Source organism: Chenopodium album, chromosome 12, assembly GCF_948465745.1.
Source record: "Chenopodium album chromosome 12, dcCheAlbu1.1, whole genome shotgun sequence".
Taxonomy (NCBI): domain Eukaryota; kingdom Viridiplantae; phylum Streptophyta; class Magnoliopsida; order Caryophyllales; family Amaranthaceae; genus Chenopodium; species Chenopodium album.
In genome coordinates, this window is record NC_137845.1 from 11,134,433 (window position 1) to 11,152,497 (window position 18,065).

An 18,065-nucleotide genomic window follows, 5' to 3' on the forward strand; every position below is an offset into this window, starting at 1 on the left:
AAAACAGATTTAAATTCAATTTATAAAAAAATAACTTTTTCCATAAAAAAAATTCTTCACCGACTTTCACATTGAATCATCTCTCTACGTAATAATCCTCGCGCGTACACAAACGCAACACCTTTTTGTGTTTTTTCGTCACTTTATACTTCCATAGATTTGGATAAAACTTTATTTACGGATTACGAAATTACGATAATACCCTTGAACCATAATGACGCGAGTGGGCTTCCTTCTCTTTCACACTTGTCAAAAACCTCGAGGTTTAAGTTTAAAAGGGTTATATAAATTCAGAAAGAACTTCTCATAAACTCATTATTTTCTATTTTCCACAATTATATACGGATTTGTGGTCTTTGATATTCCGATAAAACCCTAAGACAGAGAAATTGTGGTTTCAAGTTTGAAGGTTGAAGATGACTGGAGAAACTGATACCAACAACAATGGAGGTAACACCGCTTTTAATGAGGATAAGAAGCCTGCTCCTGATCAATCTACTCATATCAATCTCAAGGTTAAAGGTCAGGTAATTATTTTTTATTTTTTCGCCGATTTTTTATTTTTTATTATTTTTTTATTTTTCTGTGAATTTTATTATAGGAATTTTTTTTTATTTTTTTAAATTTTTGTATTTTGTATTTTTTTTAGGTTAAAGGATTTTTGTGTTAATTTTATGTGAAATTGTTGCTGTTTTGGATGATTTGATGAAATTAAATTATGCGATTTTGCTTTTTTTTTTTTTTTTTTTTTTTTAATCGTTTTATGACCATGCATGCATAATTAAATAGTTCGTGTTTTGATCTATGTGATTTTTGTCTTGACTCTGTTGATTTTTGTAGAACTCTGTATAATTACTGTTGTATTTGTTTTTTGATTATTCAGTTGAATTTGTTGAGATGAATGTTAATTTGTATGTTTTTGTGGCTTGTGAATTGTTGTTGAATTCTATTTATGTGCCACTAATAGCGTAGCCATTGCTATAGATGATTTGTTGTTTGATGTTTCTGCAGTTCAATGCTTTTGATGTTTTGTAATTTGAGAACGTAATTGATATCAATTATCATTAATTATTTAGTAATAAAGTTATTATGACTTGATTAGATGTGATTATAAGGTGTAATTACAGCGTGAATAGTATGGATGGAGGAGGTATCTTATAATAGAGGATCATTTAACATCTAGTTGGTTAAAGGTTAATGGATTAGAGTTGTCGCAATGCGTCTTGTTGATATGAACATTTAGCTGGTTAAAGGAATAAAGGTTAATGGATTAGAGTTGTCGCAATGCGTCTTGTTGATATGATCAGATATGATCTCATATGTAGTAATCTGTTTAAGCCTGAAATGTTTCTATCTGCAATTTGCCTGTCCTTAGAATGTCCGCAATTCACCAAGTAAACAAGAAGGCATACTTTTCTGGTTGTACTGGTTCTCTGTTGTTGATTCTATTTTGGAAGAAAATAGAGCATGTCGAAAGTTAGATGTGTTGCTCCCACACCCTCCTCTATTACTTCTCTTGCCTTACCTTTTTTTTTTTCCTTTTCTTTTCTAATTTTGCTAAATGTAAAGCATTAGTTAAATTTAGATATGTCTTATCACCATTACAATTTAGAAGAAAAGCAAACGGCCAGATTGGAGATGGTAGAAGAGGTAAATATTCTGCAATGCTTTAATATTTGAGCTTTAACATGGAAACAAGAATCTTTAAGTCTTTAAATTCTAATGTCTACTGAAATTGGAGGTTAGGAACCATAAGCAAGACTAAATTGAAGATTGGTAAGTGATAGAAAAGGACTGAGGATACTAATTGAAGTGGTAGAAAGGAAAGAAGATCAGAGTGTGAAGATATGGTGCTTTTACAGAGTTTTGAAAGAAGATGAGGAAGACATTTTTGGAAGTATTTTAGTGTATTGGCTACTTTGCTAGCAGGTTACTTTGTGGAAGCGTATTGTATGAGACGTTGTGTGGCTGGTTGGTATTAAAGGATAGTAGAACAAAGTGAATTAGATTTCTTCTTTGACTGAGTGTTGTAGAAAGAAAATCAATGAAGTGAGAGGCTACAGAAATTAATAAATTATATGCTAACTACATGTCACGGGCAGAAAGCCTGACTCGTCGGACTGTAATCGGGTGGCGCACGGTGCGTGACTAGGGCAAAGTAGTCGGCACGTGACATACAGCTAGCTTGTTCTGTATGCTGGATTTATGTGCAATGTTGGTGTGCAATGGTCTTTGTTTCCTTCTATTCTTGTTGGTTGCTTTTGTCTTGATTAACACGCTTCCTCCTTCTCTTGAAGGATGGCAATGAGGTATTCTTTAGAACCAAGCGTACTACAGCCTTGAAGAAGCTCATGGGTGCTTATTGTGACCGTCAGTCTGTTGACGTGGAATCCATAGCTTTCTTGTTTGATGGTCGTCGACTCCGTGGAGAACAGACTCCTGATGAGGTGATTGCCTTTTTTGGAAATTCTTTCTTAGATCTTATTTGTCTTTCATTGCAGTTTTTTGCTGACCAGTTCTACCGGTTTCTTCATATTATTAATCTAAGATGATAATAGAAATGGTATCAGATTTCATTTTTTAAGGACTTTTGGCATATTGTTTTAGAATAATGTGTCGCAAAATCATTTATTTATGATCTAACAAAATGTTAGAGATGCAGGGAAGTTATGGTAACAAAGTGATGAAACATCCCTAGTTGGACCAGAGGTCCTTAGATGTCTTAAAAGACTTGTATTTTAAATTTTAAATGATTCATTTTCCTTTGTTTTGTTTGGTTACTCTTTTTTTCAGCTGGAGATGGAAGATGGTGATGAGATTGATGCAATGTTGCACCAGACTGGAGGGAACTAATGGAGTTATGCTGCCGGATAATGGATTCTAGTATTATTAGTATGCTATGCTATTATTAGCTTTGTTTAGGGAGAGTTGAGTTGCTACTGGGTTCTGTTTTACTTTGTTAACTGAGCTATATGTAGATAACAGTGATCTCCTCCTTGCTAGCTATCCTACCGGATATGCACTTTTATTCTGTGTAGTTAAGAAGTCGTTGCTTGTACTTTTGTTCACCTTATTTCTATCTTATTTATCTTGAGAAAGATTAAGTTCAGATTAGGGTTTGTAAGGTTATAAAAATAATTTAAAGAAAAGTACCTTGTGATTGTGATGAGGTTTAATGAGGGTTATTGAAGTTCAATTTACATTTAAATAAGGCGGATTAATGAACCTTAATAAGTTCACGACTTCTCTATTCCTGATTGGTGGACTTTGGGAATGCTTATGTGTTATGTCTGCCGAAGACGCATTTTTGGTTGATAAAAATTATTATTTGTAACACACATGAAGTTAAATTTTAGGGGAAAATATTGGAACTTTGTAAGCAGTTATTTGTTTGACTATAACATACGAATTATTTATTTGGGACTTAATCTCTGTCGATTTCTCCTTATCTTCCCGTGATACTTTAAGCTAAACTTTTCACATCTGATCTAACTAAAGTTCATTTTTTATCAATGAAATTTTCAATTACTTTGCACTCTGTATTAAGGAAATTTTCTCTAGAATTACCTTAAAGATAGGGTTATTTGTGAATTATTATTATTATTATTATTATTATTATTATTATTATTATTATTATTATTATTTTAAAGAATTACCTGTAAGTTATGGAACATTTGGATAGCACTACCCATTAACGTTTTCCATCCAATTAAAAAATGTACTAGGGCTCACTTTTCACTTTTTTCACTTAATTAACTCCCCTAACTACCTTCTCTCCTCCCTAATTAATTTTCGTCCATTCTCACTCTCGTCTTTTACCTTTCTCATTTCACCTTGAATTCAAAACCCCCAAATTAATTTGAACCCATAAATCCTAATTTGAATCACTAATTAAATTGAATTCAATCGATCTCAAAGCCAAAATAATCGAAACCCAAAACTCAATTAAACCCCCAAACCCTAGAAGTCAAAACCCCCAAAATTATTTGAACCCATAAACCCTAATCCGAATCACTAATTTAAATCCTAATTATGTTAATTGCATTCAATTAAAACTAGTAAACAAATACAACAAACAATGAATTAAAAGAAAAGTGTAAAACATTACCTGAATTACTGAGAATTTGTGTTCAATTGCTTAATTATCTTCTCTATCTCGGATTTTTTGAGTGAGAGTGGAGGGAAAATTAATTAGAGAGGAAAGAGGAGGAGAGAAGGTAGTTAGGGGAATTAATTAGGTAGAAAAAGTAAAAAAGTGGGCCAGTAACGTCTTAATTAGACGGAAAACGAATTGGGCAGTGCTATCCAAACGTTTCATAATTTACAGGGTAGTTCTAAACAAATTAAAAAAAAAAAATATAAAAAAAACGGGTAGTTCACAAATGACCCTATCTTTAAAGTAATTCTAGACAAAATTTCCCTGCATTAACTATCTTTTCAATTGGAATACGAAGACCTCTTAAACTTGCAACAGCCAAATTTAGCCAACTTATCAAGTTTAACAAAAATAATAAAAACTAGAAGGATGAAATATTATTATACTTCTTGAAGCTCACTTCATGAATCATGATCTAGGTGGTTTTCCTAAAATCCCAAGCATATGTGGCAATAGAATGCATCAAGTTCACAGTATTTGAGAGGCGGATAGGAGAACACATAATCCTTGATCTCCTGAGAAGAGTTTATAAGAAAACTTTCGTCCAACATGATATACTACGATAACAAGGGAAATATTCTGGTGTTGACAGATGAGAAGCTGAGCAGAACATTTACAAGACATCTCCAGACAATTTTTCGTGTATTCTATAAGGTTTGGTTCCACTATTTGAAGAAAGAAAAGAATGCCTTTACTTGACAGGAAGTAAATCTAAAATTCTGAGTGTATACATAGTTCTAAGAGTTGCAAAAACCCCAAATACATGGTGATAACCAGAATGCTGACAAAAAGAGCTAGGCTAAACATAAATGGATAACCATGTTCATGAAATCACACATCTTGGGCATTGCATATTTGCATTGCATGAATTGTTGGCCATACTTCTTCAATAATTCAAGACACAACTGCCAACCCAGGCAAGATATTGGAAATGCTTAAGCTGGTAACTGGAGCTTTCGGTTGTTTTTCCAGCTGCAATAGAAAAGAAAATTGTCAGATGATGCTACATGAATGCTTAGTAATGAAATGTGCAATATGGATCAGCAATTTACCTCTCAAAGTAATAATAAAAGAAGTCAGCATAAAGCAGTGTCTGAACAATCCCAGCTAGCCATGCTGCAAATTAGAAAACATTGACAACAATCAACCCAATTTGAATTTGAACCACTCAGTATGAAAGAATGATAAAAAATCTTGCTCCGGGTAAAAGGATCTGTCTGCATGAAGAAAAGAGAAATAAAGCTACATGCATCTAACTATCTAAGCATATAAAAGTTGTTTTGTTATTGCACGAGATCACATGAACTGATGCACACATGCCAGAGGCAGCAGAACACATGCAATCAAGGAAAGGGAACCTGATATAGAAGTAGGCGGCTTCTAAAGGGCAAGCTGCAATAGATGTATCAAATCCATTATATACACACCACTGGCAACATATGGTGACAAACAGAAAGTCGGTGATGATGACCCCAAATACCTCTATTCCCACTTAATGTTTAAGTATGTAAATCTCCCTCCTCAAATTCTTTCACTGATTTTTAGTGGCACCAAGACCAAACAGTGTAGCAAATAAAATAGATCAATTTTCTACCAAACACTGGGCAGTAGCAACTAGATAAGTTTTCCGTAAACTATGATCAATACTCCTTACGGCAAGGTAGAAAACTAAAAGCAATTCTAGGGGATAAAGAACAGAGTTGTACTTCCTATAGTATGTGCAACAAACCAAAGCTTATAACCCATAGAGGAGCAGGAACTATGTGATATGGTGAGAGAGAAGTTTAAGAAATAAAAAGAGAACATTATATTGCCTCGCAAATCGTTCAACATCAATAGCATGTCCAATCCAGGTCAAAGAAATGCTCAAATGTAAAAAAAATTAAGAAATGCAATTAGAACAGTTATTGACAATCAATGTTTATGTTTAGTCGAGGGGGGTAAACACGTGTATGATCTTACAGATACAGCCGATAAAACATATGCTATAAAGCACAATGCTGAAGTCAATTTAAAGTTCACTCGCATAGTCGCATGCACTGATACCATAATATTTTAAATAACAATGCAAAGGGGGAGGAAGTAAAGGACACAATAAAAAGAGATAAGGCATACGTATCCAGTGGACATAGTGAGGCTCAGTGAAGTAGCGGTAGATCCAATTGAGGATGTACAATGAACGATAAGCCCTGCATGAAAGATGGTCATCTATTAAAACCAACTAAAGTTGCAAATGGTTTAAAAAGAAAAGACAATTGAAGGGAAAAGCAGGCAAGTTGAGCAGATAATAGTCTTTGAAGTACACCCACATAGAAGACATCACGAGACATCGGCTACCATATACATTATCATTCATGTAATCAATCGGCAAAACTTTCCAGTTCCATGGCTGAAATAATTTGCTTGTAGCTGAACAAGTTCATCAGCAATATAAACTCCAGCAAGGTAAGCAGAACCTTTTCACCTCTCAGTAGGTTTTCATTCACAAATACTCCCTCCAGTTTTTTTAAATGCAACAGTTTTACTTTTGCACTATTCATACACTTACTTTGACTTTATTTTTTACTAAAATATAAAAAAAACAAAACAAAACAAAAAAACATGTTATTATGTACTAATATATTGTTGTATTAGTCACAATGTATAATTTCACAATATCATCATCATTTATAATTATAACTAATACACAATCACGGATAATAATGATCAAAGTTAATTCTTAGCAAATGTGCCGGTCAAACTGTTGCGCATTTTTAAAAAGACTAACAGCAGTAGTAATGTTTTAGCTTCCACAAATCCTCAAAAGGTCTACAAGTTCAGTCTGCATATGCTCTTAAACATTTTGTTAATATTTATTTTTCTTCATTGTGTTTAAATACTCCACAATAATTGTAAAAGCAAACAAAGCAGTTGACACTCGTATCCTGTTTGACTTTTGTCATGATTTAAAACACAGTAGTAGCTATAGATCAAACCAATCATAGCCATTGTTCTCATCCGCCAGTCCTACTAAATCACCTGTGATTGGACTTATCATACCTTAAAAGCTTTAAGCACTAACCTAGAGCCAATCTTAAGCCAAACTAGTAACAAGGAAAAGGAAAATACATACCCAAGTTAAACAGAAAAAGATCCCTGGATAGGTAATCAGACATATGGGTGAAGATAAAGTTCCCAACTTTGGTCAGTGAACAGTATGGTCAAGTCATCTAAGATTGTAGTCACCACTGGTTCACTAACTAGTTAGCATGACCATTTAGCTACATTCAAACCAATAGCTTTCTAAAGTCAAACCAGGGATATTTCCATTTCCATATATGTAAAGTCAACCCACAAGATTCACAAACCCTCACCAGTTTTTCTATCCTTCTACACCAATCCTTGGCTCTTTACTTCCTTCACCAACAATCCCACCAACCATCCACCAGTCATCAGCACTCCTGCTACCACCCATTTTTACCCTCTTCGTTGGCTCTTTGGCCCTCTCCACAACCAATTTGGATTATCTTATCCTTAAAGTATCTCACTTCATGTTCCATCTCTTCATTACTGACCGCACAACCACTTTACTAGACCTATATTGTTGGTTTAGTGGCTATTAAATAAGAGTTGGAACATAATATAACACACCGTGGAAAAAATATATAATTACTGCTCCACGCCCCCACTTGCAAGGGGTTGATGAGAGTATGAAACCACAGATATGGCCAATAAAAACCCACTTCACCCCAGTTATAGACCCAGAAAATACTACAAGATGGCCAAACAAGAGGTAGGGAGAGAGTAAAGGAAAAGAAAATTGGTGGAAAATAATCCAAAATATGGTGTTATGTGAAAAATAATTCAAACAATGAAATTTGCTCGAAGTAATATTAACTATCGACAAATATGTACAAAATGATGAGACAATTTTTTGATGAAATCTTAGGGAATTTTCTGACAACATTTTTTTATTTTGAAAATTAATAAAATTATATTTCAGAAAGAAGAATTTTGAATTTTTCTTCTTTTTGGAAAAACAATTTAATTAATCAACAACAACAAAGCCTTAGTCCCAAAATGAGAACATATTCAAAGATTTTAAAAATCATAGGAACATATTCAAAGATTGTAGAAATCGCGGTTATATCATTTTGCATATAAATGTTAATACAATGTTTTTTCGAGCAAAATTCATAGTCTGAATTATTTTCCACTTATCAATTATAGTTTGTTCCATCAGTTTCCTTTTAGTAAAGATCATTTTTTTTTTTTTTAATAAATATATAGAAACATTATCTACAAAGAACTTCAGTACAGCTTTCAACACTGTAGCACTCTACCACAATAAACATTTTTCAACAGGAAACCAAAATTAATCATTGGCTAGCCCCAATAATAATAGCTAAAATCTAGAACAAACCATTTTTCCTCTTTCTTTCTCTGTCTCTCTTCCACTCCTCTAGAACTTTTGACTCTGAAAGTAACTTAGAACTCAACCCAAGATGATTCTATTCAGTGGAGTACAGAAATATAAACATTGTGACAAACACATGGACAACAGTTCCTAGGGCTTCTTAGCAGGCATGAAAACACCGCCAAATAAGAGTCAATATCAAACATAATACAGCAGATATCAAGAGCTTAATTTTAAAGCCATTTACTCAGTTACAAAGTAACACCTCCCCCCTCCACCCTATCAATATGTTTTGAGGATATAGTAACAAGCTAAAATACAGAGTAACATAGCATGAACAGATGCATACCCTAGAAGAAACACATATTGTCCAGTCAGGTTGTCAATGTTTCTAGTTCTCTGCAACAATACCAGCTGGGGAAGTATGGCAACTGCTTCCAAATACAAGGAAAATGTCCACATGACCTGAAACCATGTAATAAACAGATGAGAAATAAGTGATCATACCACCAAAATTCTAAAATAATATAGTGATGGCAATAAATACATTACCTCTTTAAAATTGAACCTCTCGTTGATAAGACAAGCCAAGAGCAAGCAAGGCAATACTAAGAACCAGTGTCGGAAGGTATCTTGGTCTTTGTCATATGACCTCTTGACAATCTTGTGGCTTCTCATGTACCAAACAATTGAAAAGGAGCTGCTGAGAAATATTAGCTTCATGACAGTGTTATACACTGATATGAAATCCGTGAAGATATCCAGGTAGCGAGTAGCAAAAACAATTGCATAGAGTTCCTGAGTTTTCAAAGAAACACCTACAAACAATGACAAAGTACAAATCTCAATATGTAATGTCAACTAGACTAGAAACAATAATAGCAAAAATATCAAGTAGAGAGATGAATAGAAGGGAGACATCAGCTAAATTAATTAATAGTCCATTCACTATCATCAGAACACAAGAATTCACATCTGCCTTGATGCGTAAAATATGCAGCACTTGGATCATGGATAGCAAATGTAGTGCACCTCACATGAATAAAGAAAGAAATATGGCCATATAGTATTCTATGTTACATGGACTCGGGTACGTGTGTCGGACACGTACACATGTCCAAGTGTTCGATTTGTCAATTTCCAAAATTTTAGGACACGGGGACTCTGTCCTATATTTGGACACGGGTGCGGAGACACGGCACTTTTATTTTTTGCAAAAAAAATTACAAATTACAAAATATTTTAGTACTCATAAATTTTAAAATTTAAATTTTCATATCATATTCTTGTAATAAAAATTATATGATTACTATTTCTTGTTATAATTATTCTAGTACTTTCTCTAAAATGAATTGTTTACTGCTGTAAATATTAAGTAATGTAACACATAAAAGTAATTTTGGTTAAAGTTAGTAGTAAAAAAGTCAAAAGCAAAACAAGTGGTATTGAAAATGACATCTGTCCTATACCCATTACCCTAGCCCCCACCTTTCTGACAGCCCCACTCATTTCCTCTTCCTGCCTTTCTCTCTCTCCTTCCCTCTTTCCTTTTCACTCTCTGGTTTCAATGGAGTCGAAGAAAATTTCGCACCCAGCCCCAGCTCTGAAGTGTCGGAGTGCAAATAGCCGAATCTGACACGAATTTTGTGTCCGTGTCCGCGTCGACACTTTGGGACTTCAGCCGAGTCCGGTGAACATAGCCGCATACATACTAAATATACACAATCATGTAAAAATCAGCAAGGTAAGATAGTTGCATCCAGGTTTTCAAGGGAGTGAGAGCAAGTAAGCCGCATCCAAGGGCATTAAAATAAGCAGAATATAAGTCCAACGAATTAGAAGCAATATTAAGAGAATAGCAATGGTTAAAGATAACAAAAGCAAAGAGATCATGCTCCTCTACATATGCAAAAAGGAATTTGAATCTTAGGTTATCTCCAATTCCTACATGAGGTGTGTGATGTGGTATACTAAAGAAAGTCTAAACCCTCGTTCATGAGGATAAGGAAGGACCTGCGGAACAATGGTAGAGGACTAGTCTCCTACGTCATTGGGGGATCGGATATTGGACCCACTTCCATTAAGGAATCTACTTCATTAAACTTTTCTTCAATTTCTTTTGTTTCAAATGCTTTCCCTTCTCTTTGGTGCCAACTAGGACTGGTAGCATGGTCTTATCTCAGAATTTCACTTTGATACAAAACGGGAGCTTCACTTTAGCACTTGACATTTTACTTTTCTGGCATATTAGATCTTTTCTGTTTCCCTTCCTTGGGGGTTAAGGTGATAGGTATAAGCTAATACTGTATATAAAGCTCTTCCTTTTACTTTCTTTTATCATTCATGCAATTTATGATGATTGATTATCAGCAAGAATTGCATGAACTCGGCAAAATGTCTCCTTAACAGATGAGTTGAGTGTATCTTCCAAACTATGGAGTATCAGTGATTTTACTCAAAGCAAACTCAAACAACATTTAAAACATGAGACAGTGCTACTAGTTCAGAAGGTGGATACTAACCTGAATTTATTAGTTTATAAACATGTTATTGAATAGACAGAACAAATTCACTAAGCCCATAAGGTCATACTCAACAGGTTACCACACCACAAACCTACGCATCTTAAGTCTTAACAAAAATCCATATGGTATAACATAAATTCCCATGGTCACCCCCTTCATACAGAAGGCTATAGCTGTAGTTCTGTACCTGTACTAACAATGTAATGACCTATGGATTCACAACTTATCAACCTTTTCGACCAATCTCTAATAGGATTTATACTCGCAACCTATTATACACAAAGGGGAAATTATCTAAAGTTTGCAACCGAGCTATTCCCAACAATATTAGACTTAAATAGGAAAATGAGCATAAACGGATAAACCCATATGATATCCTAGTTGTTTGAGCCAAGGAATTCCCCTTAAGTTTCACTCTTATCAAAACCAACAAACATCCATAATTTCATAGCATAGAATTTAAATAAGTAGCAATTTCTTAGCTGATCACGACAATCAACCTGAACATTAGTACATTACCTCCTGAAATGTCTATAACCAAAATCGAAAACCTTGCCGATTCCAGAAGCTAAAACTCCACAATTTTCCATCTTAAGGTAATCGCCACAATTCATCCCCAATAAGATAACCACACATACAGCTCCACAAAACTCACTCATTTCAACATTCATTTCATATACCCATCACATAATTATCTTCCATAACCATCATTAACCCAAAAATCTCAAAACCCACGAGCTTAAATTCCACAATTTACCCTAAAAAATACGACCCACAAATAATCACAAAAAAAAAATCTGAAAAAATTAAAATGCAAATCATCTACAAATACCCAGAAACACAACAATTTCATACAAACTAACACTTACAAAACTGCATTAAAATAAGGTTTATATAAAGAGAAATAATTACCAGCACATGATTTGATGGTATGGATCTTGAGAAGCAAAACAAGAACACTGGCCAAATGGGTCATATCACCAGCTAATCTGAAGATATTCATCTTGAAGAATTTCGATCAAAACCCACCAAATTAAATAAAATGTAAGATCAACCCAAAAATAATTTTAGTACCCCAGATCGTTTTCTAGCTTAGATCTAGAAAGATCTGGGAAATATTGAGAATAAATTTTAGGGTTTTTCCCCTATTTCTACTGTACTATTGTAGTTTTCTTCCTTTAGATTGGATTATTAGGTCGAAATTATACAATGAAATTAGTAGATAGAAGGAGAGAAATGTTGGTCTAGACTTCGGACACTATAAAACCATTTTTGCAAGTCTGGTAGAATGTGACTGTTGTTTTTGTTTTGTTTAAGGGTTGAGAAGGTTCTATTTTTATTTATTTAATTTTTTTTTTTTATGAAAATACAAAAATAAAAAAATGATTTTTTGGGGTTATACTTAATTTGGGGGGTGTTTTACTGATTATTTGGTGGATTAAGAAAGAAGAGGTATAAATATGTTGACTCATGAAGTTATCAATTTTGTGATGGTTTGACTTTTATGCAATTTATTATATGTATACTTGTCAATTTGAATAATGGGTTATGAGATAGATTTCGGATTGAATTTGGGTTAGATTTAGGATCGTGCTATAAAGCTATCTCAAAAGGTGTAAAAACATAATGTCATTACACAAAATGATAAATGGATCATTCAAAAAAAAAATGATAAATGGGTCGTTGAGTTTGGCCGGGTCAAGTCGGGTTCAGGTTCTCTCTCGATAACTTATTGTCATTTGTCAAATCCGGGTCAGGTTAAGTTTGGAATTGACAACTCTGACTGTATTGATTTATGGGCCATGTAATTTGAGATACTACAGAAAAAGGAAAATTGCTGGTAAATTATGATATATAGGGAAAAAAATCAAAAATATATCATAGACTCACATTAATTTGAATCCATTAAAAAAAAAATTCTAATTTGTAACACAAATTTGCATACGTGGCTGGCCACATCGTGTGGTCATGGTTACTTTTTAGGAGTTACTCGATCGGTTGGGGGTTACTCGGTTGGTCAGGGGTTACTTGGCAAGGCTTACTCGGTCGGTCATGGGTTACTTTAAAAAAAATGGCTAACTGATTGAGAAACATCAAAATAAGTAACCCTTGACCAACTGAGGGTCTGTTCACTTCAGCTTAATTTCAATTTAGTTCAGTTCAGCTCCAATCAATTCAGTTCAATTCAGCAAATGTGAACAGGCACTGAGTAACTTTGATCACACGGTGTGACCAGCCACATAGAAAAAACACTGAATTTGTATGCAACAAAATCTACTTAGCCTCAACAAAAATTTCAATGCAAACCAAACAAATAGAATTTGGGTTTCCATATTTTCTATTTGCTTTAACCTCAATTTTAATATGTCGGACAAAATGTAATACTTATTAAAAACACAGTGGGAGTAAGACGAAACAGGGCTAATTGGTCTTCAGACAAGACTAGCTACACGCACCATGCGGTTAGCCGCCATAGACCCTAGTGAAAAAAGAAAAAAAAAACGGAGAAATAAATTGGAAATGAGAGTAATTGAGTTTCTCGATAGAATTAGAAGGATAAAGATCAAAGAAACCCTCCTACGTTTATTTCTCCCACTTTTGGAGCTTTTGCATCCTCTCCATCTCTCTCTCCTCCATTCAACCGTACTCACTCAATACGCCATTGAAGCGGCTTCTTAGCTTTCTCTCTTCCATTCAAGCAGCTTCTGAGGTAAGGCTTTTTTTCTTTTTCTTAATCATCAATTATCAATTTCATAATCTAGTGTTAATCGTTAATTTTATTGCTAGTTTAGCCAATTTAGGGTTCTTGATTATTGAACTATTCGTTATTATTGCTGAATTTATGAAAGATTATGTCAAGCGATTTCGTTGCTAGAACTTTGCTATTCATATTATATAGCGAGAAGAATTTAATGTGATTTTTTGGAACCTACTTGATAATTGATTCAATTTTCGTTGCTAATGTGTTGTGGGCTTTTGTTTATATATCCCTTTAATGTTGAGACGGAACTATGAAAATGGAAATTGTCTCCCTGGGCCAACGATGCGCAATCGCGCCCTGGCGCAGGGACTGGCCTGATTGAGGTTGTGAGCTTGATATTTCTAGCTTACCATTGAGGTGTGATTTTTGCATAATATAACTAAATCGAGATAAGAAACGTCGTAGATTACATAGTTTGAATTTGTTGATTAGAGATAGTGTAGTTGGTTGCAGTAATGAATTATGTATGTAATATATTATTGGTGTGCTTTGTGAGATGTTTTGGGCTACCATGGATTTTTATGAAATCAAATTATGATATTAGAGAGTTATTCATATACATTGTCTCAGTTTAAAAATAAAAGGTCGGTATGGACATAGTGACATACCTTTGCATTTACTATGGGTTTTCGAGGATTACTAAAGTTGAAGCAATTAAAGTTGTCATCAAATCCAAGCCAGCAGGATGCAATTTATTCTGTTTCTAATGATGACTGGAAGATGGAAGTGGTGGTTGTGGATTCTTTATTTCTTAAACCATGATGCTTAAACATCTGTATCTTGATTTTAACATTGAACTCCTTTTGTGTTCGATGGCTATGCCAACATATTGGGTATTATGTAGCGTTTGTATTTTATTCTTTGTATTAGATGATGACATGTACTTGTTGTTTTTTTGTTTGGATGATGGTTTGTATTCCTCGGCACTTAGTTTCTCTACACATATTTCATTCTTGAATCTTGATCCCAAAACCATATGAGCTTGTGAACTAAAAACCTCTTAATCCCCATAGATCATTTTTTTCCTTTTATCTCCATAAATTTTCCCTCCAATCTCCTATTAATCAACCACCAGTCCACCACTGCCTATGCTATGTCTATAGGAGAGCTAATTTCGACATCCTCGTTGTTCCATGTTCAAGGAACTTACCCCTTCCCTTGCCTTTCATATATTTAATTCATTTCCAATCTGCTTTGCATGATTTTATGAAACTTATTACTTATACACCCCAATTTTAATTTTTTTTCTTTTTTATTTGGGCTTCATCTATCCATATTATTTTGATTAGATTTTACAAGTCAACTAATTAGGGTTCAGTTTTCTTTTTTATTTTGGGTTTTGGTTTATAAATTTGGCAACCCAGTTAATAGCTTGTGGTCTTAGCGGAATTCTATTTTTGATGGGGGAGGTTGCTAGGCAGCTTATAATGTGATACTTCGTATAAATACTTATATTTACTTAAATATGTTAAGCTGATAATCATCTTCAATAGCTTTTCATTTTTTTGGTTATGCAATTGGCGAATGTTTAGTTGTCTATAGCATCCTTCCCCCCCCCCCCCCCCCCCCCCCCAAGAAAAAATGTATTTTCTTCAATATGGTTTACATACAGCTTGGGCTTTAAATCTATATTCAACATATTGCAAGACACTGTGATGTTCTGCTACTGACAATTGGCTGTTAATTATCGTTTTTTTGTGCTTATGTTTGTTGTGGTGTGACACTGTCTAGGTTAAAGCTGATCATTTATAAATGGCGATATCTACAATGAGTGCCACTTCTGGAGTTACTGTGGCATTATTACCCCCAGGTTTGTGAACTTTTTTCTTTTCAATGCTCAAGTTAAATTGACTTATCTCATTGGGGACTTGGGGTCTTCATCTGTTTGGTTGTTGGATAAGATTATATATTTTGGGGAAGTTTCGGTGAAAGTAGCTAGCTGAATAATGTTGTTTGAGATTATTTTGAGCTCCCTATGGATTTTGGCTTACAATATGAGGTGAATGTGATTTTAATAGCGGTTTGTTATGCCAGTAATCTACACCTTTATCCACATCTGGACACTTTGAGAGTTTGAGGGAAATATTTTCTAAAAACTGTATAGTAACCAATTTTTTCGGAAAATTCCTTATGGCCTTATGTGGTCTTTGTTGATAAAAAAGTTTGCTTTATATTTTTTGAGGTTCTGTTGTCTTCTACTTGTACTATTGTTTTTTGCCAAGATGACTTGGTGGTTTCTACTTGTTCTGTGGTAGCTAACAGTTATACATAATTGAACAGTGAGGTTTGATTCTCTGAGTAGGGGCCCATTAAAGCTTGGTGTAGCGGGGCTTGGTAAGGTGTCATTAGGTTTGAATCTTGAACGGAATTCGGGAAAGATTGAAAAGCTATCATTATGTTTGAGTCACAAGCAAAGGTTAACTCCAATAACCAGAGTGCGTTCTGCTTCTGTGGTCTGCTCAGCTGCTTTGGTAAGCTCCTTCTCCATTAACCATTTGTCACTTCTTTGCCTATCTGAATCCTTTGGTTCTTTTTGCAATTTCTGTGATAAGTTTTAGATACAATGATTAAAGCCTTGTAATTGGTAGAAAAGTTTCTAGTACATTTGCATGTGAAACATCAATGTTACATGAAAATCTTCAACTTTGGAATGGATGAACTGATTGATACACAGTTGCACACAGAGCACATAAATGCTATTTTAGTGAGTCTTTCAATATAGTCCTAGACTTTTATTTGTAAAACAGATGGGTTTTTCCATGAGTGTGAAAATAGATGGGCTATTTCACGAGTCTGACGATATCATCAAGTTGTTGATCTCTTGTTATAGTCATCAGCTCCATGCTTTTATGTTCAGCTGTAGAAGTGTGCTGTTGTCAAGAAGGATAGGTGGATACTTTATATACTCCTGAAGTTGCTAGAAGTGCACATCTTGGATATTAATGGGTTTGCAATCCCTATTACTCTGAATAATCATTACTCTGAAAAAAAAAGGACTGAAATTCGTAGGGGACAAGTTTTTGCTAATTTTTTATAAAAAAAAATATTTTTTATACAAAGACATATAAGTATATTATGTTGGTATAATTTAATCTCAGAGATCTTTTGTAATATTAGTTGAAAACTAGAAAACATACCGAAGGGAACTTCCACTTTGCTTGTTCAGGGGATTCTTCTTAAAATCTGAAAGAGTTGGGGTCAGGTTGGTGCAGGGGTTTAGAAGAGGGAAAAGACCTTGCATGTTTGCACAATAAGGCAATGCAAGAGCTAACTCTTCACTATCAACTTCTTCAGTATTTGATGCTCTGTACATCATGCTCAATTCTTGAAACATAGTTTTAGAACTCACCTTGTTTCTGATGACTTGGCTAAAGGGTCACGTGACAATAGTTTACTTGTTTCATGTTCTTATGTTGTCTTTTATGATCTTTATAAATAGCCATGCTAAACTATATCTTCCCATATTTTCACATTTGCAGAATGCAAGATGTGGAGCAGAAGGACAGACTCAAACAGTAGAGAAGCCTGTTTCTGTAATTTCAAATGCACCTGGTAAGTTTTTCATTTCTGCAATTCATGAAATGGCTGAGATTTTGGATAGGAGTCTTGGAGCATTGTCTGAATTTTTGCTTAGAAAGAAAACAATGATTATATAGACTCTTTAGTATATCTATGTGGTCACTTTAGTTAAGAGAAGGAAATGCATGATTGTTTGATTTGTGGCTGTATCTTCCTGATGTATTTGGGTGATCAGATAAAATGTTAACTTCAGGGAAATGTCCATTTCTGGATAGTCTTGGTGCCATTGACATCATTCTTAAATTTGTTTGCAGGTAAAGAGAAATCACCACTGCTTGATGATGGAGGAACTGGATTCCCGCCGCGTGATGATGATGGTGGTGGAGGTGGCGGAGGTGGTGGGGGTGGTAATTGGAGTGGCGGGTTCTTCTTTTTTGGTTTTCTCGCATTCCTTGGATTCTTGAAAGACCAAGAAAATGATGGACCATATCAGAATTCTAGACGGAGATGAATGGTTGCGGTCAAGTATCTTTATGTAGTTACTAGTTACTATCTTGCAAGTCTTTTACGCTCTGATTATACGGTCCGCAAAGTAATTTTCTGTAGCTCATGGGGTGATTCCCATAACAAAACGATGTATTGATTTGGCAACAAATGAGTTCCATAGTTATTCCATAATGCATCATAGTACTGTATCATTTTTCACAA

General features: G+C 34.4%; 3 protein-coding genes across 3 annotated transcripts; 2 read left to right on the plus strand and 1 right to left on the minus strand.

Annotated features, from left to right (window-relative positions):
- The first annotated feature begins 328 nt into the window (after positions 1–328).
- Positions 329–3,037, plus strand: LOC145570317 (small ubiquitin-related modifier 1-like). Its single transcript, XM_081629356.1, has 3 exons — positions 329–527; positions 2,298–2,447; positions 2,794–3,037. The coding sequence occupies exons 1-3, from the start codon at positions 417–419 to the stop codon at positions 2,851–2,853; spliced, it is 321 nt and encodes a 106-aa protein (XP_081485482.1). The 5' UTR covers positions 329–416; the 3' UTR covers positions 2,854–3,037.
- Positions 3,038–4,824: 1,787 nt separating this feature from the next.
- Positions 4,825–12,366, minus strand: LOC145571975 (ER lumen protein-retaining receptor). Its single transcript, XM_081630990.1, has 6 exons — positions 11,990–12,366; positions 9,105–9,370; positions 8,902–9,017; positions 6,272–6,345; positions 5,209–5,272; positions 4,825–5,128 (listed from the first exon to the last, which is right to left on the minus strand). The coding sequence occupies exons 1-6, from the start codon at positions 12,078–12,080 to the stop codon at positions 5,092–5,094; spliced, it is 648 nt and encodes a 215-aa protein (XP_081487116.1). The 5' UTR covers positions 12,081–12,366; the 3' UTR covers positions 4,825–5,091.
- A 1,266-nt stretch (positions 12,367–13,632) lies between these two features.
- On the plus strand, positions 13,633–18,065 carry LOC145571976 (uncharacterized). The gene is made up of 5 exons (XM_081630991.1): positions 13,633–13,787; positions 15,570–15,648; positions 16,119–16,309; positions 17,318–17,390; positions 17,672–18,065. The coding sequence occupies exons 2-5, from the start codon at positions 15,591–15,593 to the stop codon at positions 17,866–17,868; spliced, it is 519 nt and encodes a 172-aa protein (XP_081487117.1). The 5' UTR covers positions 13,633–13,787; positions 15,570–15,590; the 3' UTR covers positions 17,869–18,065.